The 22,048-nt window shown below is 36.3% G+C and overlaps 5 protein-coding genes across 16 annotated transcripts in view; 4 read left to right on the top strand and 1 right to left on the bottom strand.

The window, feature by feature from the left end:
- The window catches only part of LOC107073941 (EGFR adapter protein), a 197,149-nt gene extending 192,414 nt beyond the window's left edge, over positions 1–4,735 (top strand). For all 7 annotated transcript variants that reach the window (XM_015334900.2, XM_015334902.2, XM_015334899.2 and 4 more), the window contains 2 exons: positions 35–206; positions 2,216–4,735. In XM_015334900.2, the coding sequence (XP_015190386.1) occupies positions 35–206; positions 2,216–2,425 (382 nt within the window). In that variant the 3' untranslated portion in view covers positions 2,426–4,735. The remainder of the gene's footprint in view (positions 1–34; positions 207–2,215) is intronic.
- LOC107073942 (DDB1- and CUL4-associated factor 13) overlaps positions 1–6,901 on the bottom strand; it is a 47,784-nt gene extending 40,883 nt beyond the window's left edge. The window contains exons 1-8 of one of the 2 annotated variants that reach the window (XM_015334908.2): positions 6,687–6,901; positions 6,207–6,604; positions 5,967–6,135; positions 5,742–5,889; positions 5,360–5,660; positions 5,110–5,273; positions 4,935–5,023; positions 2,283–2,421 (exon numbers count right to left, since the gene is read on the bottom strand). In XM_015334908.2, coding sequence (XP_015190394.1) covers positions 4,936–5,023; positions 5,110–5,273; positions 5,360–5,660; positions 5,742–5,889; positions 5,967–6,135; positions 6,207–6,604; positions 6,687–6,756 — 1,338 coding nt within the window. In that variant the 5' untranslated portion in view covers positions 6,757–6,901 and the 3' untranslated portion in view covers positions 2,283–2,421; position 4,935. Of the gene's footprint in view, positions 1–2,282; positions 2,422–4,934; positions 5,024–5,109; positions 5,274–5,359; positions 5,661–5,741; positions 5,890–5,966; positions 6,136–6,206; positions 6,605–6,686 lie in introns of those variants that run through there. The other variant, XM_089171351.1, reaches the window with a different exon arrangement.
- A 1,137-nt stretch (positions 6,902–8,038) lies between these two features.
- Positions 8,039–12,554, top strand: LOC107074009 (endocuticle structural glycoprotein SgAbd-1). Its single transcript, XM_015335018.2, has 3 exons — positions 8,039–8,881; positions 9,693–9,829; positions 11,293–12,554. Exons 1-3 carry the CDS (start codon positions 8,870–8,872, stop codon positions 11,558–11,560), a joined length of 417 nt encoding a protein of 138 aa, XP_015190504.1. The 5' UTR covers positions 8,039–8,869; the 3' UTR covers positions 11,561–12,554.
- A 3,902-nt stretch (positions 12,555–16,456) lies between these two features.
- Positions 16,457–17,923, top strand: LOC107074020 (endocuticle structural glycoprotein SgAbd-2). The gene is made up of 4 exons (XM_015335032.2): positions 16,457–16,615; positions 16,761–16,894; positions 17,130–17,283; positions 17,390–17,923. Exons 1-4 carry the CDS (start codon positions 16,544–16,546, stop codon positions 17,606–17,608), a joined length of 579 nt encoding a protein of 192 aa, XP_015190518.2. The 5' UTR covers positions 16,457–16,543; the 3' UTR covers positions 17,609–17,923.
- An 855-nt stretch (positions 17,924–18,778) lies between these two features.
- The window catches only part of slo (calcium-activated potassium channel slo), an 85,905-nt gene continuing 82,635 nt past the window's right edge, over positions 18,779–22,048 (top strand). For 2 of the 5 annotated variants that reach the window (XM_089170931.1, XM_089170932.1), the window contains exon 1: positions 18,782–21,244. In XM_089170931.1, coding sequence (XP_089027057.1) covers positions 20,939–21,244 — 306 coding nt within the window. In that variant the 5' untranslated portion in view covers positions 18,782–20,938. Of the gene's footprint in view, positions 21,245–22,048 lie in introns of all 5 variants that reach the window. The other 3 variants (XM_089170929.1, XM_089170930.1, XM_015334446.2) reach the window with 3 other exon arrangements.

Below are 22,048 nucleotides of genomic sequence, written 5' to 3'. Positions count from 1 at the left end.
TCGTAAACGATGCTCCAACCATTTATGATTTCAGGGAAATAACGTTGGAAGTGTTGAGCCAGGAACCGGAAGGAGCCTTCATGGTACGAGAGAGTACCAGTAAACCCGGATGTTACGCCCTTTCGCTCCGAGTACCGCGTGAATTTCAACCAAGCGGAATCGCCCATTATCTCATAATGCGAACTAACAAAGGCTACAAAATTAAGGTAAATCTCTTTTTCTCTCCTACTATTTCTCTTTTTTTATTTTTGTCCTTTTACTTTTCAAGCTTTTCCCTTATCTTACTTCCGTTTTTTTCTTGGTTTTCTTTATTTTCTTAACTTAACAATTCAACACGTTACTATTTTAAAATCCTTCATCCATTATATCCATCTAAAAAAAGCCATTTCGTTAAACGAGTTTTCAAGGTTTATGCCTTCATAACATTCCCGAGTCCTCCACGTTCATTATTTCTTTCTAAAAAAAAAGAGAAAAAGAGAAAGAGAAGAGAGTGAAAATGAAGAACCTAGAAATTTGCAATAAAGTGATTTATTTTCGAAAGATTTATACTTTTTATTTTGATCGATTTTTCTTCAAGGATGTTTTCCATAACGAAAGTTGTTCATTAACGTAAATTAACATCTACCCGACTACATTAAAAATGCTGCTGAAAAGAGTGGGAGAAAGAGGGAACGATAATGAACCATCACTTTGTACATAGAATTCTCTGATGACGCACTTACACGTGTATATATGTACAGACAGAAAAGAGACATATACATATTCAATACTTCATGGAATGTGGATGCATTTACATTTGTAAAACAGAATCCACACGACTTTGACCTATATAATTTATACAAAAAAAAGTTCTAGCCGCCCTTGTTCGTTCAAGAGTAGTTTATTCGCGAGTAGTCGCCATTTTGTTGCTGTTATGAAAAACGAAGCGAACCATTGAATCGTTCGCCCACGCAAATCCTTAGAAATGTATTCGTAAACAAGATGACGTCAACGAATACACTGATATATTTTGTTTATTCCAAGCCCTCTTTTTCTTTCTTTATACTTTTTTTATTTCGAACACTCAATTGACCCAAATAATTTTTCGAAAAAAAAAAACGGAAAAAAAGTAAATGCATACGTAAATAAATATTTAACGATTTTCAAAGTAGTTATTTTTGAGTAGACGAATAATCAAAATTATTTACAAGTTATTAACGTGCATTAATGTTCTCAATTTTATAAATATCATAATAGGGATGGTACAGAAGAAGAACAAAACCATCGCGGTTCTCTCTCGCGTGTTTTCTCGCACGAATATCCCTATTTAAATGGCTGAACTTCCCTTGTAGGGATAAATTAAATGGGTCTGCGGACTTTGATAATCCCCGAAACCAGTATGAATGAGTTTTGTTGGATGTACCGCGGGGAAATCAAAACTCTCTCCCTTCTCTTTCTCCGTGAAATTGCATTCTCGTAGAAACACGTCGCGAGAACCAAATGTATACCTTTCTCCTAATAATTTTGACACACATGAACGATATATGTGTATCGTATCCCGCGATAACGATTAACTATCCTCCAGTACTGTTAGGTAAATAAGGTAAATCCTCTCATGACTTTCTTGTATAAAGAGAAAGAGACAGATATTTCGCTTTAACGTTTAACTTTGTTGCATAAAAGAGTTTGTTCAAATAAAAACAACAAAAAAGAGATAAAAATTAAATTTAAATTTCGATGTACATTGTGTACCAAACTATGTAGCCATAACTTCGAAGATAGAGATAAAAGTAAATACTAAATTTTTTTTAAACATTAATATTTAATAACGTTAGATCATATCAAAAATTATCAATATATTCTATTTTTACAAAAGTCAGCAAATAATTTCAAACTTTTTGATAGTAATATTGTATGTATAATACAATACCTAATTAAATCAAAGCTCGATATAATAGGAATCTAAATAAATTCGTTAAACAAATATGTTCTCACGTGTTTAAAAACGAAAGTTAAATTAATATGACAGATCAGTTTATTTTCATCAACTCGTACGTAGTACTACAACAATACTATATAACATCGTTCATATATATATACACGTATGCATGTATATATGTGTATTTACGTATGAACACGAAAGTAGCCTTATCACTCGGCTTCCATACGAGTGCAACAATGTACCATGAATGTATTAAAGAGTAAAAGACAAAGCATCGTTTCGTGTCTGTTGCAGGGCTTTACGAAAGAATTCACAACGCTGACAGCCTTGATAACCCACCATTCCGTAATGCCAGAGTTGTTGCCGTGTCCACTGTCGTTAAGCCGATACAATCCCAGCTTCGTGAAGAGCGACTCGAACAAGGATTTCGCGGACATCGACTCGGATCCGGATTACAACACGCTCGCGGATTTTCGCAAAATGATGGCCGATCTGAACGTCTAGAAAGAGAAAGAAAGAAAGAAAGAAGGAAAGAAAGAAAGAAAGAGGAAGATAGAGAAAGGAAGAGGAAGATAGAGAAACATGCATTACGTGACCGTGTTTCATAATAACATCGAAGGATGGACGACATCGTGTGTCGACCTTTCAAACGAACGGGTTTATGAGGACGAAATACTCCCACAAAAGTCTATGTACAGAAAGAAAAGTAAGATATAAAACCTACGCTATTTAATCGGGATCGTAAGGAACGATATCTATCAACTGTGTTTACCTGTGAAGACGATAAAACCATGAAAAGTAAAATAAATATTCTACGTGATATCGCAATGAAAGTAGATTAGTATTACAAAGGTAAATGACATCGTGACATCGTGTGATTTGAAGCCGTATTTAATTGTGAACATTTTTTTTTCTTTACGATTGAATATCAACGTTCCAAGTTCGTCGATAGTGATCAAATAATCTATATGACTATAAATATAATTTAAGCGAATAGCACAGAAAATTGTGTGCAAATCAAAAGTCAATCGATGCGCGCACGCGAGGAAAATAAAAAAGAGAGAGAGGGAGAGAGAGAGAGAGAGAGAGAGAGAGAGAAAGAAAGAACGACACGTTGTTGGTTGCTGTTGTGCGCTTCGAAAGCAATTTTGTCGTAAAGTCTGCCTCGATCGATGAAACTTCAAAGAGAAATTTTCTCGACTAAATAAAAGTGATAAAGTCTGACAAATTAACGATTCCGGTCAAAGCTTTTCTCGTTAATTTAATTTCCTTTCAATTTTGGTTGAAAATTTAACATTTAATTCTAACGTAGAAATCGATTATTAAATATCATACATATATTTCTGAGTTTATTTTTTTCTTCATCGAAGCAGGCTCTCAACGACGATCGAACAAACGTTATAATCAAAAAGTACATTACGAATATCGATCAAAGTCAAGCTAGACGATGTACGCTTTAGGAGAAAACGAGAATATGAAAGATTGTCGAACTACTGGAATAACTTGTAATAAGTTAATTGTAATGTATGGATGTGTGTAACTTGATAACATACTCGAGTGTTCCCTTTAATATATAAATATAAATATATATATATATTATAAAAAAAATAAAATAAAAAGAAAGAGAAAAAGAATAAAAGAAATAAGAAATTAAATAAACGGTGAGTTCGATATTGACTGGAAAGTGGCTCGGTATTAATGCCATATTGATGTTCGTGCGGCTCGATAGTACGTTATCAAATGAATGTAAATGTGTTTATATGTATATAGATGATAATTATCGTTACGCGCAAAGCAGCTTATAATTTAATTAATTAAAGAGTCAAAGTGAGAGCAACGAGAGAAAAAAAGAGAAGAAGAAAAAAAAGATACACGAGAAGGGAGTAGTCGCAAAGTAGTTCGGGAAAAGAAAAAAAAAGAAAAGCAAAGTAATTTAAATAAAAAATAAATAAATAAAAAACGGAACATTTTTAGAATCGAAGGACACAATTATAGTGCTACTTTAATCGCTCGACTAACCTAGTCTTGTACAGAAGTTGTGAGCGTAGCTAGTGTTATTATAAATATATAATTGCGCACGTGTGATATCGACCGATAAAAAAAGAATACAAGAAAGAAGAAAGCAGAGGATTACGATTAATAAAAAATAAATAAAAGCAAAATTGCGTGCCATCTTTTGTACGCCAGAAAAAAAAGGAAATCAATTCCATTTGTATCAATCATCAACGAGTACCGAAACGATAATTGTAATAATTGTAAGGGCGAATATAGTATGGCATATGAAGTAATTGTCTGTAATAAAACAACGTTCGTTATATACGTTATCATCGGAACTATAGTTGAATAAAAAGAAATAATCTCATTCGAATACCTAACACTTAGTTTATCCAATCGTTCGAACGAATTTATAATTTGAAATAATTCGTTTAATTTAGCATTTAATTCATAAATTCCACGACGAGACCTGACACGTAAAAATCAACGAAATATATTGAAACATAATATTTTCGTTTTATTTGTTATTCGTAATTCTTTTTTACTTACAAACAAGAAAGCAAGTTTCGATGAACGAAAATAATATATATGCATAAATATATATGACCTACTTATCGCCAATTGATTAATAACATTGAAATATTCGCGAAAGAATCGCACGAACGATCGAGAAAAATCATTAAACCGCTGTAAGCTACACTAAGCAAGACATTAATCGATGCTTAAGATTTGTAATGATTTACGGATCATTATAACAATGCGTTGTATAATTTCAATAAAATTATTTATTGCAATAAACAATGTGAAGTTATAAAAAAATATATATTAAACCATACCCCTAAAAATTAGAGACAATTCTCTATCCTCGATTACAATTATAAGACAATTTAAATATATTTTCTATAAAGAACAAAAAAAATAAAACACTTTGCGTTATCGTTATTTATTGATAAAAATCGAGTCCAAATTATAAATAATTCTATACATTGTACAAATTGTAGATGAAAATATTATATACCTTATTCATCTTGTCGTACAATATGCTTTTGTCTTTCCGGTACAAACGGTACTGCTCCTTTCTTTGAATGAGCACGTCTATTAGCTTCCCTGTAATACAACAAAAAATAAAATATTGTTTTATTCCATCAAGAATAAAAATAAAAACAAAATTTTGGAATTTTTGAATAACATACTTTCGTTTACTCTTTTCACGAAGAGTTCGTATCTCAGCTTGAGCGTTATAAATATGTTTCGGTACTTGTCTGTGTCTAGCAATACGACGTACTTGTGGATGAGCCGCAAATTTCTCTATTAACGCATTGGAATAATTCAATGACGTTTTTTCCCTGGGTTTGAGCTATAGTTTCAAAAATAAAGATCACAGATACTAAAAAATTATGTTAAAAAAGTAAAAGAAAATTATAAGAGAAAATCGTTACATACCACACCCAATTTTTCTGACGCCCTAGCTTTCCATACTCGAAGATTCATTTCATCGCTACCACTAATTATATATTTATTATCAAGAGACCAAGCCACATTCGTGAGCCTTTGCATTCGTTTCGTATGATAAACTTCTCGCGAATGTCCCTTATCAACTTCGAAAATACGAATTGATTTGTCGTAACTACCAGAAACAAATTCTCTACCAGTAGGAGCGTAATCTACGTCTATTACTGCGCTTACGTGATCCATGTGTACATTAACTGGACTTTTTAATGAACGAATATCGTAAGTATACAAGCTATAAAAAAAGATTAAAGAAAAATATTAGCATAAAAGTATAATATATTTAAACAATTTGTATATTTCAATCGAGACTCACTTATAATCTTCATTGGCACATGTGAAAGTAATGGCTTCCATAGGATTCCAAGAAAGTTTGTTTGTTTGTAATCTCATAACAATTCTTCGTAATGGACCGGTTTCCCTGGCATCGTATAAAATAATACTACGATCACTAGAACAAGCAGCTAGAAAATAATGAAATAATATTATTTTAGATATGTTCCATTAGATTTGTAGCAAGTACATATTACCATGTTCTCACCTAACAAATTTTTTTGTACTGGATTATACTTGACATCGTGTAAACTATCAACACCCCATTTGAAAGTACGTATTGGTTCATTCCTTGTCTCTTCCCAAAGTTGACATGTATCTCCACAAGTAACAAAAACTGGATCTTTTCGATGATGTGATATACCAGTTAACTGGGACTATAATTAATTTCGTTGGTATAATAACAATAACGAAGAATATTGAATAAAAAGAAATTATGATTATTTACTTTGCTAATAATGGTATTAACAGGTTCTTCTTCTTCACCGAACAATGGTTTCTCAGCTTTCCATGTCTTTATAGTTTTATCATCACCGATTGTCATGAAATGCTGTCCACTCGGGGTGAATGTAATACCACGAAGTATGCCATCGTGGGCTATGAAAGATCGTTCTGCTGTTCTATCAGATAAATTCCATACTTTCAACTCTCCATCATAGGCACCACTAAGAAGAACTGATAAACGCAAAGGATGTTTGCAAACAGCTGATACACCATCCTTATGGCCTTCTAAACAACCTATGAAAGGTTTAGCAAAAACTCTATCCAATTTAACGGCATTTAAAGCTCTAGTATATTCTCTTGGTACTTCGAAAGGATGTAACGATGGATCATAATTCCTAGGAACTAAACATTCAAAAAATTCATTTATTAATTTTTTCTGCATGCTTTATGTATATTAGAGGTTATGTTCACAAATGATACATACGTTTGTGAATATCACGTTTGGTTTCTCGTAAATATTCATCCGGATTTCTTGATAAAACCTTTACTTTCATTGTTAACAACACAATTTACTATCTTAATAATTTATAATTATTAACATTAGAATAATTAAATATTTCCAACAGTAACAAATCAAATTAAATATTTAGTTAAACGGTTGAAAACATTTCCTACATAGAGACCCTACACCACTCACTAGCGGATTCAAGTTTAAATGTCCACATGATGGCGCTTCCATCGTCTAGTTCTCTTTTTTGATTTGTTAGAAATCACTAAAAAGAGGTGCATTGCTAACATCATGCTAACATCATGAACTTATTTTCTTCTAGGTCATTTATCCCCATAGAAATCACCAAAGATTGTAGTCAAACTTTTTATCTTATATTCGGAGTAGAACAGAGAACTGTTCTATTTATCTCATGAAATAATCGTTGATATAATAGAAAACTGTTTTACTGGTCAAATAGTTTTAGTCGATAAAAACTGAATCCTGTTTCACTGACCTAACACTACTTACTACTAGTAGATTCCTGTTTTATCGACTTCAATATAGATCTTTAGGAATAGATTCTTGTATAGATCAATAATAATTGATTCCCATTTATTAACTAATATAATTAATTATTTAAAAAAGTAATAATAATTAAATACAATTAATTGTTAAGAGTAGCATTATTATTATAGAAAATACAGATGCAATCAATATTAAAAATTTGCGAGAATAAATAAAATGTATGATTTTGCGAGAAAATGTAAACAACGTCTATAGGTACACCAGAAAAATTCGAAAATTTTTAACTGCATTCATATAAAAAAAAAAATGATGTCATTGTTATGTTCTCATAAATAAAAATAAAAATATAAATGCAAAATGTCGTAAGTATACCCGGACACAATAATGTTAATTGTTCGGCAAGTTGTAGCAAACAGTGAAAGGAATACGCCCTGCGATGATCCGTAGTACATCTGACGATCTGAATCCCATGGCGAGGTCGTCTTGCTCGATGTGTTACAAGATATGTTATAACGGGCAGAAGATAATGATCAGTTTAAGTAAAACATCGACGTATACTTTTATCGTACCATTATTAGTTAGACATATTCGATTAGATGTATTTAATTTGACGATCACGCAAAAGGTAAACTGACATACACGATATCAACATTCAATGATTGATAATATAAAATCGATGATATCAGTTAAACATTCTGCCTATTTTTTATCACATTATTTTACAACAATAAATGCGAAATGAAAAAAGCCAACAAAAAAAAAAGAGAGAAAGAGACAGATTATAGATATAGTTGAATTCTGCAACTATAATTGTTAAATTAAAGAAACGAACAAAAAAAGGAAAGAAACTGGATACAATTGAATTGTAAAATTATTAAAACTAGGGGAGGATAGTGTAATATTGAAAGAATACTTTAACAATAGATAGTCTTACGAGATAGCAAAATTCCTTCGCACCATCGACGTGTCCTTATCTCCCATATAAAATGTAGGCACAATATACTTACTTACACATATAAGTAGAAATATGTAAATGTATTTACATAACTACATTAATAGATAGATAGATAGACAGATAAATAGAAAGAGAAATGAGAATAAGGTAGTCTTAGGAAAAAATTCTGATCATATAAAGGACGGAGTTCGAGTATAAGTAATAATTATTATCGTATCGCAGGTACGAAAGGTCAGGTTAAGTCAGGCAAATCTTCTCGAATTCGCGGGAGGGGCAAATACGGCCCACGGAATAGTTCGAGTAAAGAAGGGAAGGGTAGGGAAGGGAAGGAAAGGGAAAGAAGGAGGGAATGTGCCATCTTTTAAGTGCAACTGGCTTCTTTGAATTACACGAACACTTCGAAGATTAATTCTCCCCTTCAACCTCTCGTTAAGCATCGTTGTCTCTGTGGCGGGGCGGATGGTAGTCCAGAAGGAGAATGCGACGTTGACTATAAAACCTCATCATGACCAACCTGGCCACTGTAATCTTCGACAGTGCTTAGAACCACTCTGTGTAACACATAAATCTCTTCATCGTCGTTTCAATAAACGTGAATTCGAGTAATTTGAGTCTGTCAAACTTAACCACTTCGTCGTCTTACACACCATTTTAATTTTACTTTTTCCGTTATTTCTTACGGATCTACGAAGACACTATGAAGATCCTTGTGAGTGAAATAAGATTATCATCTATTTTTGTTTTTATCAATAAAATTTCTTTGGTTTATACTAATTAAATTTCTATTTGGTTGGATTTAATGGACGATGTTGTAAGCTCGTTGTTAAACTATCAATTTCAATTGTATTACTTTATTTCATAACTTTAACTCGTTAACAAAAGGTCAACATAAGAGAACATCGATATCTATGTAGTAATTAACGATAACGCAAATTTTTGCGGTTCGATAAATCGTTAAAATATTAGTTAAAGGTATCGTTTAAAAACCGTAGGACGCGCTACTAATTGGCATATCAAAAGAACGCGCCGTGGCGACACGTGCCGCGCGCATATTCATTCGCGGTATGACCGCGAGTGAAGAAACCGCAGTTCCCGGTTATGCTTATTATTATTCATAAACGCGCCGACAGTTCATAAAGATCAAAACTTTTTCAACGTTCCAATCGTCCCACTTGTGTCCTTATTTTACCTGAGGAACATCCTTTCGATCGTGACTAACGCGCAGATTATTCACGCTTGTCCTGCGTCTTATTTAAAGAAATTGATTATATGAACGGATAAAGTAGAAGCTTCCAATGTAATTTTATAATCGAATCAATAAAAAGAAATTATCTCTAACAAACTAGAATTTAAAGTAGAAATCGTTTGAAATAGATATTGTAAAAAGCTTATTTTGATCTTATTTTTTAAAAATTTTATTTTACTGGAAATTATACCACAAATTTGAACTTTCAACACTGACCATGTCCAACTTTTCTTTTTAACACGCTTGAGATTGTTTGTATTTTAAACGTTTGTAGGTGCTATTACTCGGTCTGACGGTGGCGTCATATGCACAATACAACAGATATCCATACAACCCCGAGTACTACGGCAGACATATCGCCATATTGCGACAATCGAAAGACACAGCACCAGACGGATCTTACTCCTACAGGTAAGTCTGTCCGTCCTTCCATCGATAAACGGCACCGAGGTGTTCGTCCGTTTGTTTCGTTTCCTCAAGAGCGATCTCGACACGGTCGAAGGATCTCGGTTGCTCTTTCCTCTTGAAATTACGTATATACCTACATATAAACGGGATAATTCGCGCGTATTATAAACTACTCGTCACGCGTCGAAGATGTAATCGTGCTCGTTAGCACGTTCGCCTCCATTTTTATTTCCGATCATACCACGATTTTCGGCTCCGATGAGCACAACCAAGAATTGGCCTTCGAAAGAATGAGAACGATTGAACTACGAAATTTCGAATACGAAAAAAAACATGAAACATTTCTTTCTCTCATTTTTTTTTTCGTTTTCAAACTATTAAACGTCATTATGCATCATCCATCTAATTAGATGTGAAAGAATTGATCGAACTTTTTCTTCGACGTGGAGGAATCCTAGTAAAACACGAGAAGCAACATCGTGATACAGCCACCGAATCATTGCATATGTACACGCTCGAGAAAGATAGCTAATTGACTTCGATGTTAATCGTCCATGTTAATCGCCTGCGCAGTTCGCAATAACGGATTGCGCAATCGAACAATTACAATCGACCTACCTACCTACGTATCTGCCTACCTATCTTCCTACCTACCTACCTGTCCACCTTCCGTCCCATCCGCAGCCACACTCTGGCTGTTCGCGTGTCTTTATAAAATCGCATCTAACTCTTCTCAGACACCTCCCATGACACCTGCCTTGTGTGACGCCTCACAGATCTACCGACATCTCTCTTTTTGTACCTCAAACTTGGCAATTATCTTCTTTTTCTTCTTATCGTTAACTTTCTTTATTCGTCCTTTACAACCCCTACCCGTTTCTTTTTCCAATCTTATTTTTTTCCCATAATTTTGCATTTTTTTTTCTTGAAGGATTAAAATTACTCAGTTTTATTATTTTTTGTGTATAAGAATCATGTCAATAATTGGAATCTATTTTTCTACTAAAATCATTATCGACATCCGCAAGAAACCGAACTTCTTCGTTTTACATAATCGCGTTTATTATTCTGTAGATTTTTATCATCCTGTGTATGACATATCATCAATGGTAGTCCCGTTTCACGGAAATCCTTGTTATAGTATTTTCCAGCAATTATTATTGTTCTTGATAATAAAAACTCTGTTTTTTTTTTATGTTCAATGTAATAGAATGTATTCTCAAAGCTGAACAACTTTTAACATCCTGTATATACCTATAAATAATATATAAAGACGAAACATCTTCTTTCCTAATTTAAGTAGACATTCGTGAGTAAGTAAAACCTAAAGGTCCTGAATATCTCAGTGATCCAAAATAGTATAAAAAGCGAAAGACGTGCTTTTCGATTCTCCAAACAATCTAAGTAAGATCCCACAAATAAGTAAAACACAAGATTCTCGATTTAAATTGAAAATGTTTTTTCAGTTACGACACCGAAAATGGAATCTCGGTAGCAGAACAAGGACGTCCAAAGAATATTGGTCCAGCCCAAATCGAAGAGGTCAGAGGTCAATATAGTTATACAGCACCAGACGGTACCCCGATATTGGTCACTTACACCGCAGACGAGAACGGCTTTCAAGCGAGCGGTGCTCACTTACCTACACCTCCGCCCATTCCACCTGCCATCCAACGAGCCCTCAGCTACAACGCGGCTCATCCCGAGGAGGAGGAGCCTTACAGGAGATACTAGACATGACATTATGTTTATCGACTTCTATTCTATTTTTCTCTTCCACATCTTTCTCCTTTTCTCTTATTCTTTTTTTTCTTTCTTATTTTTTTTTTCTTTTTTTTTTCATTATATTACTTTTATCGTTCTTTACGATTATCACGAGTATCAGGACGATTCGTTCGCTATTGTCAACGAAGATGAACGAAGTCTTTTATTCTTATTCTTCTCCTTCTTTTTCTTTGAGGGTATATCATTTTCTAAACCAGCTAGCTTTTGCTAAGACACTAACTATAAAAATCACAAGGAACTGCCTGTAACATCTACAAATGCGTAATTGTCCTTTTCATTCGATCCTTCACGTTGATAGATAAAGAAGAATAGTAAGGAAATTGAATGAGAAGGATCAAAGAGGATTGCCTTTATTTAACGTTTTAAATTATGCTCCTTATTGCTCTTCTCTATTTCTTTCTTTCTATCTTTTTCTCTTTCTCTCTCCTTTTCTCTCTTCTTTTGCAATTTCTATTTTTGACATACGTACTCGTCAGTTCGTTTCGAGTGGAAAGCCAAATAGGTAAATTCCATTAGAGACTAAATCACAACGAAAATTATTTGGATAATGATCTGTTAGAACTAAAGATTTATTTGGAAAGATAAAGGACAATGTTATCGTAACGTAACATCTAGATGTTTAAAAAGAAAGGAAATTGTATCTTTAAGTGATCGATCCAGCGTGAAAAAGTTTAATGTAATTTCCTTTGACGAAATAATCGATGCTAGCGAAATCCAAATAGGAAGAAAAAAAACCAAGAGAAGGAGAGAGAAAAAGAGAGATAAAGAGACAGTTTACTGGATACGATACGAAGAGGAGAGATCACTTACGATTAGAGAAGAGCTGCTTCAGATTTATCTAGACGATAAAACGTCAAATTAACGCGCGCTATTATTGTTCTTTTAATAGAATGTAACCGCTTGTGTCTTTAGACGATGATAAATACATGCAATCGACTTGAAATTGAGTTATATCTTTTCGTACCTGTTACTTATAATACCAGAAGAACTTAGGTTTGACCAATTAATAAGCGAACAACCTACTGGTAGCTGTCTAACCTAGCTATCAATTAAATCGTTGTTATTACGGAGGCGTTAAATTTTAGGAAACCAACTCGAAATGCCACTCGTAGTTAATGTTAATGGTAATCGTAATATCACGTTTAAAGGTGAGTCAGTGAAAGCAAATCATCGGCCTCCTCTTTGCGTTGCACAACGATCAACTAACCGACCGAACGAACGAACGAACGGTCGACCGAATGGACGACTCTGGCTCATCCCAGGATTTAACATTTTCACCGTGAACAGCTTGGAACTTCGTTTCTGGCACCTCTTAAGAGGCATTCACGAAAGCCGTGAAAGTTTGAAAGTACCATCGAGATCCTTTTACTATGAATTTTACGATTCTATTTTCTCGCCGCTGATCTTTATCTCAATAATACGATGTAATGTTTAACCTTGAATACCTTAACAATTGTTCATCAAACGAATGACAAATTGATAGATTTGTATTATATTAGTTAAGACTATGATTGATGAGGAATTTAATGGTGATAAACATTAAGACTATATCTATTATTAATGTTTAATTTAATAAAAGAATGATAAGGGAAACGAATTATTACGTATACATTTATTGTTAATATTACATAAGTGGTACCTGTTAGAAGATAAATGAAATCATGAAATTTATGATACAAGAAGGAGTTAGCAAGACTGGCGAAAGATGTAGTAAATACATACGAGTCAGTCTCTCACGAAACGTATGTTAACTGACCGGGGATGTCAAACCGCGCCTTTAACATTGGGGTCAGGATGTCACGTAGTGCTTTCCATTCTGTGACACAATCGAAAAGGAAGCAGAAGGAGCTGTCAGCTCGATGGTATTGTTAGAATGGCCGATAGACGAAATCGATATTTTGCATACAATCGTGAAACGTTTTGATCTTTGCGCACGAGGGATATATCGGTCAAGGAGATCGATGGACACCTGGGCGAGTCGTATCCTGTCACGAAAATGACTATAACTTCATCGACCGCAACACCTTTCAGTGATTTTCATAATTTTTCCTTTATTTCTTTTTATTTTTCAATTTACTTTTACGAGAATGATCGATGCTCGAAATTCGGTCGTGTCATTTTTATTGAAAATTAATACGACGATAATAAAGTAAAATAAATTCAGGACACGAATTTATGAAAGGTAATAGATAGATCTAATATATTTACATATATCGACTTACGACAAATTGGCGTAGCAACGGTTAGAGTTAAGTGCAATTAACCATCGATTAATCATTTAGATGCACGATATGTCGATACAAGCGACCTTTTGAAGCTCTAATTATCATCACGATGCTCGAATCCTTGCACGTAAAAACAGAGAGAAAGAGAAGAGTCGAGATATTGCTGACAGTTAGGCTCCACTGGGCGTGGATCTTCTAGGATGGATTCCTTTCGCTTTCGTCACGGACCGGAAAGAAAAGAAGGGCAGAGCACAAAGAGAGGAGTCGGCCAGAAATGCCAGAATGATTGCACAATAACTTTTAGCGAGTTATTCGCCGAGTTACGGGAATAAAGCAGCGTGGAATAGTGATGATCCTTTGCAATGATGATGACGACGACGACGATGATGATGATGATGATGATGATGATAATCCTAATGATAGTCGGCCATAAAGATGGTAACTTTTACATTAGGTGGAAAGTCAACTGCCGGGTCACGGAATTGTTAACGAAAGTTTTGATAGAACACTTAGGAATAAGGAAAAGTAGGATTAGAGATAAAGTAGACAGAAAGATAGATAGAGAGAGAAAGAGTAAATGAGTGAGAGTGAGAGAGAAAGAGTGAGAGAAAGGAAAGATAGACGATCACCTTAACTTCGTGGACAATAAGTAGGATAAAGAAAGGAAGTAGCAAGATCAGCGAGCGTCGGCAGTGATCTTGAATCTTGGTAAGAGATATCCGAGAAATTACATTGTGTTCTCTCGGGGGACTTATCGCCAGAAATTCGATAACTGCGTATCTACATACTTTCATGAGAATTCCAGGAATATCCTTGATTTATAGGTGCACCATTTTATACCCGAGTTGTACCGTGAGAAGATCGAGACACCTCATCCCACACACTCGTCCCATTTGGAATTCAGTATATTTAAGTGCATCACCTTTAGGCGTTTAGCGTAATGCTTGCAACGATCAAGAAAATATATTTAAAACACGTGTTTGTTGTTAAATTAATGATCAACTAGTATCTTACTTACTTTCTTACTTAATGAGATGTCCTGAAAATAAATTTAAAATCTTTTAACTAAAGAAAACTCTTTGTAAGGATCAACAAGGATCTCTTTCGAACCTGTTGTCTCATCTAGGATGGTTCTAGATCTCGCGGAATGCTCTCGGCGTCTCGGAGAATTATTCGAACCGGGTCTGACCTTTCTGGTTTTATTAACTACATTGACTTAGGTATGCCTCGTCATCGTTGTGAGCTTTCAGACTCACCACGGCTCGGATAGAAGGCATACCTTCGGGGGCCTCCCAGGCGAGCATCCTACTCGAGAATTATGCAAACCGATCCGCGCCTAGCCGTTCAATGCCCAACTTAAATTGCCTTACGTACCGCCTTCTTCTTTCGTTTCCTTCCAGTCGATTGAATCCATCGATCTTTATTCTCGTTTCTACCCAAATTGGGACGATTTACGATGAAAACACCGAACGATCGATTTCGTAACTTATATCTCATTAAAATAATGATAATGTTCGCAATGGGATAGTTATGATGTATGCATACGTAATATGGTTAGAAACTTAAATACTACAGAACAAAATATCTAATAAAATGATCAATAAAATCAGATAACATTGTCATAAGTTTCATTTTAATTACAATCATTTATTATCTATTTCGATTGGAAATTAGTTAGACTTATTAAGCGTCAATTCCTACACATTGTACTTACTTTATTATTGCATATTTTCTCATTATTATTATCAGGGACATTTCGCAAGCTCGATTATTAACGTTCGATTGGAATCCTCGATATGAAACGAGAAAAATATCATCGAGTTGTTTTCATTTGATCCTAGTTATGCAAAAACTTCTCAGAACAAAGTAATTAGTATTTGGTATGCATTCATACATAAGCAAATTATTAAAGGAGTAATACCTAATTCACGATAATCGTATTTAAACCAGACTCTGTTCACATATAGCACGATCTACCTTTAAGCCAAGACATCTGCAATATTACGACTTATAGACGATCATACACCAGTCCTGTATAAGATACAGGTAGATAGCAGAGTTAGCGATGTTCTCTGGGAGTGGTCTCACCTAAGAACAATGCGTTTACGCCTTTGGATGGCGAAAAGCAGAGAGCGAATTATGAATATATCAGGAATGAAATCATCGTTGGTGATCGTACACCTTCGCGGATGCGTTTATGAATTGACAAAACATAATATCTTGACACTTTCATTTATTATTCCAGCAAGTAGTTATGCTCTTATTTATTTGCTGTCACAATTTTTCTCTCTTTTTTTTGAATTTTTTAAAATGTTAAAACCATCATCCTCCAAAGTGTACATGACGTATATATTGTTCATTTAAATTTATTTTTTTTTTTTTCTAAAATAAATTGTCTATTTTCGTTCCACGTTTAATCATATTGGCTTGATGTGGTAATATAATAGGAGATAACATTGAATTGATTATTAAACGATAACAATATGTTAACGCTTTGAAAACATAGATATATATACGTAAGTACAAATGACTCCGGGATCCGTGTGACCTCGAACGTGGGGTTGAGGTGGGGCGAGGATGCGAGGGCGCTTAGAACGACTTGCGTGCTTGAGAAGAGAGGAGAATGGACACCGATGTGGTCTAGAGGAGCAGAGAGAAGGGAAGATCTTGAGCGTCTTCATATAAATGCCAGCGGTATTCGTGGTTGATGCCACAGATTCGATACTCTTCAAATCGGCATCACGATCCGTGGAGAATCATCATCGTCATGCAGTATACAGTGAGTGTCTTTTCAAACTGCCATGTTCTTACTATTTCTCTGTCGAGAAGTGTGGACATGTTCATAGAAATTATCGACATACTGTAATCATATCACGTACCTACACTTTCGTACTATTCTATCTTCATATCTTACTTGATTGCAGATACTGATCCTCGCTCTTGTTGGCTCTGCCTTGGGGCAGTTCGGAGGTTTCAGAGGTTTCAATCAAAATCTCTTCCCGCAGACACCAAAGCCTAGTTATCAACCACAGCCGAAGTATCAACCGGAATACAACAGGTAAATGATATTTTTGATTTTTATTTGAAATGCTTTCATTTTCTTCGAATGATTTTTTCAACACATAACTCGATACAACTAAAACTATAACTGTATCTAACATTTGTATTCTCAAACTTTATTCTAACAATTTATTCTGATCAAATTATCCAACATTCTTGGCACCCCTTGGTACCCTTTCGTAACATTTGAAAAAAGAAGATAAAGTAAATACCATTTATTTCCTTCACTCTAGCCCGTACAGTGGTCGGTTTATAGCAATTCGTAGCCAGCAACGCGATTCTTTCCCAGATGGCACGTACAACTGGAGCTACGAGACAGAAAATGGAATTTCAGCCCAGGAAACTGGTCGCCCTAAAGCAGGTGGTGGTCCTGGACAGCAAGCTGAGGTAATTTCGAAACATACATTTTTGAAGATACGAGATATATTATTGGACTTTTGATCTTGATAAAAAGAAAAGAACAGTAAAAAACATGCTTGATGTATGAGTGTAGGCGGTGCAGGGTAGATTCTCGTACACGGCACCCGACGGTACACCTATTCAAGTGGAATACGTGGCAGACGAAAATGGCTTCCGTCCTCAGGGTGCTCATTTACCAACGCCACCCCCAATCCCAGAGGCCATAAGACGTGCGCTAGCAGCGAATCCACCCGGACCTGACGATTCGAACTATGGACCAGCTTACAATCAAATACCGTATAGAAGATATTAAAATCCCATCGAGTGTCGAGGGCGACGCCATTGCAGCTTCCTCGGTGTCAAGGACACCGCGCGATAGTTCGAACGACGTTCTTGCCTTTGGTATCTTCCTTCTCTGCTCAGCTTTCCTATATGGATGCAAGACCTCGTGTACGAACCTGAGAGAAAGAGAAAGAGAACGGAGTAGGTTCGCACACCAAAGCCTCATCATTATATCTAACATATACATATATATTTTTAATTATATTTACGGCAGGAAGGATGATGACACGACATTTGCCTAATCTATAACAACAATTTCGTAATAAATCAATAAATCTTTTAATAACTTTTGACATATTATTTCACATCGGCGAGATACTAGGGAAAGTAAACCAGTATTTATAAAAATGAAAAAAATATCATGGACGACGACTTATCGTACCTTTTAACGGGATATCTTCTCTTTTACTTAGGTGTAATCTATGATTTATAAAACGAAAACGAGTTTTCGTTTACATATCTTACATGATCTTATATAATCTTAAATTATTATCAAATGTATGTCGTAGATCGATCAAACGAACACCTTAGATAGTCGGTAATCGTAGAGCGCCTTTTTTATCCTCGTTCTCGTTGAAACTTGAAGACTACGAGAGGGCGCTAGATTCGTCGATTCGTTACGCAAATGTTAATATTTTTTTCATTGTGCAGCAAAAACGAACGATTTCAATTGCAACAGTTTAATTCCCCCCCCCCCCCAAATGTTCGTTAAACGAAAGTCTACGAAACCATCGAACCTGAATTCATTATTCCTTCGATAATCGCCTTATTTACATCTGTCCCTTAAGTATTTAACAAAAATTAAGTGACGATAAATAATACGAAGAAACTGGTATTTAATTAGTCACTTTAATGATCAAATATCGAGTTACATAACATTACGTTCTAAAACGAGTTGAGTTGCTTTTTACGAGAAGAATATTGACGGTAAGTTTTGGAATTATTTATTGAATTCGAATATTTCAATGTAAAAGTAAATGTAAAAGATTGGAAGCGTTCATTTTATCAAATCAATGGAAAGCGTAAATTCGAGTATTGGCGGGCTTGAGATTAGCGACGCCAAACGGTGAGCTTTCAAAGCTGCTCAGCCGCAAGTAGATTGGCGAATGCGGTGTGTCGTAGGGGTGACGATGGGTTAGGGAGGAGAGGAAGACTCGGTTTGACTCGCAAGAGGGAGAGCGTGCGTCTCTCTACGTCAGGAAAAGCTTCGAGCTTATTGGTCCCGGTCCATTGTTGCGTATTGATTGCTGCGGAGCACTGGTATGGTCGTCGGGACCTTCGGTCGTCCTCGTCGTCGTCGTCGTCGTCGCCGCCGTCGCCGTCGTCGTCGGTGGTGTGCTGCAGCCCGATAGGCTAATAAAAACTAAACTTTGATATACGCGCTCGAGAGTAGTAAGAGACGGTACGAAACGAGCGGTAGACGAAGAAGAAGAAGAAGAAGTAGGAAGATAGAAGTAGAAGAAGAAGAAGAAGAAGAAGAAGAGGAGAAGCTGAAGAAGAAGAAGTAGAAGAAAGTGGTGGTAGTGGTGGTGGTGGTGGTGGTGGCAGTGGTGCAGGTGGTGGTGGTGGTGTGGTGGTGGCGGTGGTGGTTGTCTGGTGGTAGTGGTGGTGGTGGTGCTACTGCTGCTGCTGCTGCTACAGCGAGAGCCTTCTCGAATAATTCGAATATCCTTTATCTTCATTCGACGAAGGTGAAACATTTGTTCTTGGTGTTAAAAAGGAATGAACGAACAAACAAGCAAATATAGTAAATACGGATAGTTCGTTATAGTTATCGTAGCAGTTATCGTTATCGAGAAACTCGTCTCTTTTAGGGGTTAAAAGAGAAAGGGAAAAAGATAAAAAAAGAGAAAGATAAAAAGAAAACAAAAGCAGAAGAGTCCTGGTACTGGTGGACAGGTATCTCGTCAAACAGCCAGTGCTTTTTCACGATTATTCACCCCACTTCGAGGAAGTGTAGGAAGGGAAAAAGAAGAAGTAGAGGTGGAAAGTGTCTGTCGTGCTATGGTGCCATATATACACATATATATGTATATATACGCACGCATACACGTATATAGAGATATATATACATATACTACATGTACGTAAGTATATATATATATATACTGTATAGGAAAGACAACGGCATTGACTGCCGGTCGGTCGAGTCGTCCTCGTCGTCGCGAGTGAGCACGAGATAGTAGAAGAGGACACACGTTGCTCGACGACGAAAATTTTACTCGACGACGTGAAGGCGAGGCGACACGACGCGACACGACACGACGCGACGCGTCACGACGATAGACGGGATGAGACGAACCAAATCATTTTTCCTTCGTCTACTATGTTGATCGGGTAAAATTTTCTTCCCTGTTCTCTTATTTTCTTTAAAAGGGGTAGATTGAGAGAGAAAGAACAAATTCGCTAGACATACGTGTTACGTGATTAATAAAGATACGTGGACGTTTCAGTGCGAAGTGAGACACGTTGTAATAACGTCGAAAGCGAACGAATAATTAATTATTTTAATAATAGCTATAAAAAAACGTTAAGAGAAAGTAAACAATTTGTTACGAAAGTAAAAACGGTGCGTGTAGTTGTTGTGTTATCCTTACAAGTGATAATTCGATCAAAGTACAGAGAACGAAAAGGGGAGGAAGAAAGAAGGAAGAAGAGAGAAAGGTTGAGAGATAAACTAGGAAACGTATCAAGAAGTAGTGGGGGTGGGGTGGGGGTGGGGGGTTGATCGAGAGAGAGAGAGAGAGAAAGAAAGAGAGTGAGTGAGAGAAGAGGGGTAAGTAGGTAAAGGGCAAAAGAGCGAGGAGAGAAAGAGAGAGAGAGAGCAGTCGTCTCGCAGCCGAGTTGAGGTGGTGGAAAGAGAGAGTGGTGAACGCAGCAGCAGCAGCAGCACGTACGTGGAAGAGGGAAAAGAAGAAGAAGAAGAGGAAAAGGAGGAAGAGGAGGAGAAAAAGGAGCTTATCGAAAGGGGTAAGGGGGTGGAAGGAAGGAAAGAGTGATAGCGCGAAAATAGTGGAAAGGAAATTTCTTGTGGTTGATAGAGTCGACGGTGCACGAGGAGGAGATAGAGGAGGAGGTGGAGGAAGAGGAGGAAGAAGAAGGGGTGGAAAAAGAGGAAGAAGTGGTGGCGGGAGAGAAAAAGAAAGGACAGCAGCGGTGGAAGAGGAAGAAGGCGACGATAGCCGCCGCGTGGCTTCAGGGGACGACGAAATTATGAAGCGTATAAAGTGCGTGCGATCGGCCATCATAGTAACAGTTGGCCGGTGAATGTGTGATCCGGGGGCAGCAGAGATCCGCCGGAATGACGAGCGTAGAGACGCCGACCGAGCAGCCCCCGGTAGATGACTGCCTAAAGGAGCGAAAATGGTGGTGCTTCTTGCTGTCGAGCATCTTCACGTTCCTCGCCGGGCTGCTTATCGTCCTCCTCTGGCGCGCGTTCGCCTTCCTTTGCTGCCGAAAAGAGCCCGAATTCGCCCCAAATGACCCGAAGCAGAAGGAGCATAAATCGAACCGCCATGGAAAGGAGTTCGAGGGAACTTTTATGACTGAGGCCAAAGATTGGGCCGGCGAGCTGATTTCCGGACAGACCACCACTGGACGTATTCTTGTAAGTTATTTACTTTCATTTTTATTCTATTCGCGCGCATTAGTATTAGTATTTGTATTATTCTTCTTTTCCTTTCTTTTCGCGCGCCCTTTTATTTCCATTTTATCTTTACACGTTAAAAAATAGATTGAGTTATTAAACTCCCTCATATTATCTATTGGCTTTATCCTCCGTTTTAATGGTATACCTTTTGAATTTGAAAGTATCGTCAACGATAACGTAATAATAATACTCGCACAAAGTTTCAACCGTTCGACTTAGGTGTTTATATGTCACATCGTTGATACGCGCACGCAAATACGCGTCGCGTAGGCATGCTCCTCCCTCATTTTCTCTTTCTCTTTCTCTTTCTCTTTCTATCTCGCACGCGATGCGACACATTTACAGAAGCGTATACATTTACAACGTTCCATTTCTAATATCTACTTAGGTGACGTGAAGGAAAACTAAATGAAACTCTATGTTCACAGAGAGAAATCGAACGTGCTTGTTTATCGAGAATATTAAAGGGAGAAAGATAACAGAGATCTTTCGTGCTTTAAAGCAACGTTTTGACCTTTACTTTGTAAATACCTATTCAAAGAATATTACGAACTGTATCGTGTGGCTCTCAAATAACGTTAATAATCTAATACCTTGAAGATTTAACAGGAAAAAGGATTAAGAAAAATGGGGAAAGAAAAAAGGGTTTTTTCATCATTGCAAAATTTCAGTGAAATCACAGTAACGTAGATGGCGTTGATAGTTCTCCAATGAGAGAGCAGTTTACGTTGTTTGTGTTTTAAACTCGTTAACTTTTTGAAA

The sequence above is a fragment of the Polistes dominula genome, unplaced genomic scaffold, assembly GCF_049000335.1.
Source record: "Polistes dominula isolate Pdom_NZ unplaced genomic scaffold, Pdom_raw_medaka contig_31, whole genome shotgun sequence".
NCBI lineage: Eukaryota > Metazoa > Arthropoda > Insecta > Hymenoptera > Vespidae > Polistes > Polistes dominula.
This window is presented reverse-complemented; position numbering and strand designations above follow the sequence as displayed.

Bases quoted from the DNA above. Each gene is read 5' to 3' on its own strand.
- LOC107074009 (XM_015335018.2), top strand. The intron at 9,830-11,292 runs GTAAGTCTGTCC...ATGTTTTTTCAG, and splicing joins GACGGATCTTACTCCTACAG to TTACGACACCGAAAATGGAA.
- LOC107074020 (XM_015335032.2), top strand. From the start codon at position 16,544: ATGCCACAGATTCGATACTCTTCAAATCGGCATCACGATCCGTGGAGA. The intron at 16,616-16,760 runs GTGAGTGTCTTT...ACTTGATTGCAG, and splicing joins TCATCGTCATGCAGTATACA to ATACTGATCCTCGCTCTTGT. The intron at 17,284-17,389 runs GTAATTTCGAAA...GTATGAGTGTAG, and splicing joins GTCCTGGACAGCAAGCTGAG to GCGGTGCAGGGTAGATTCTC.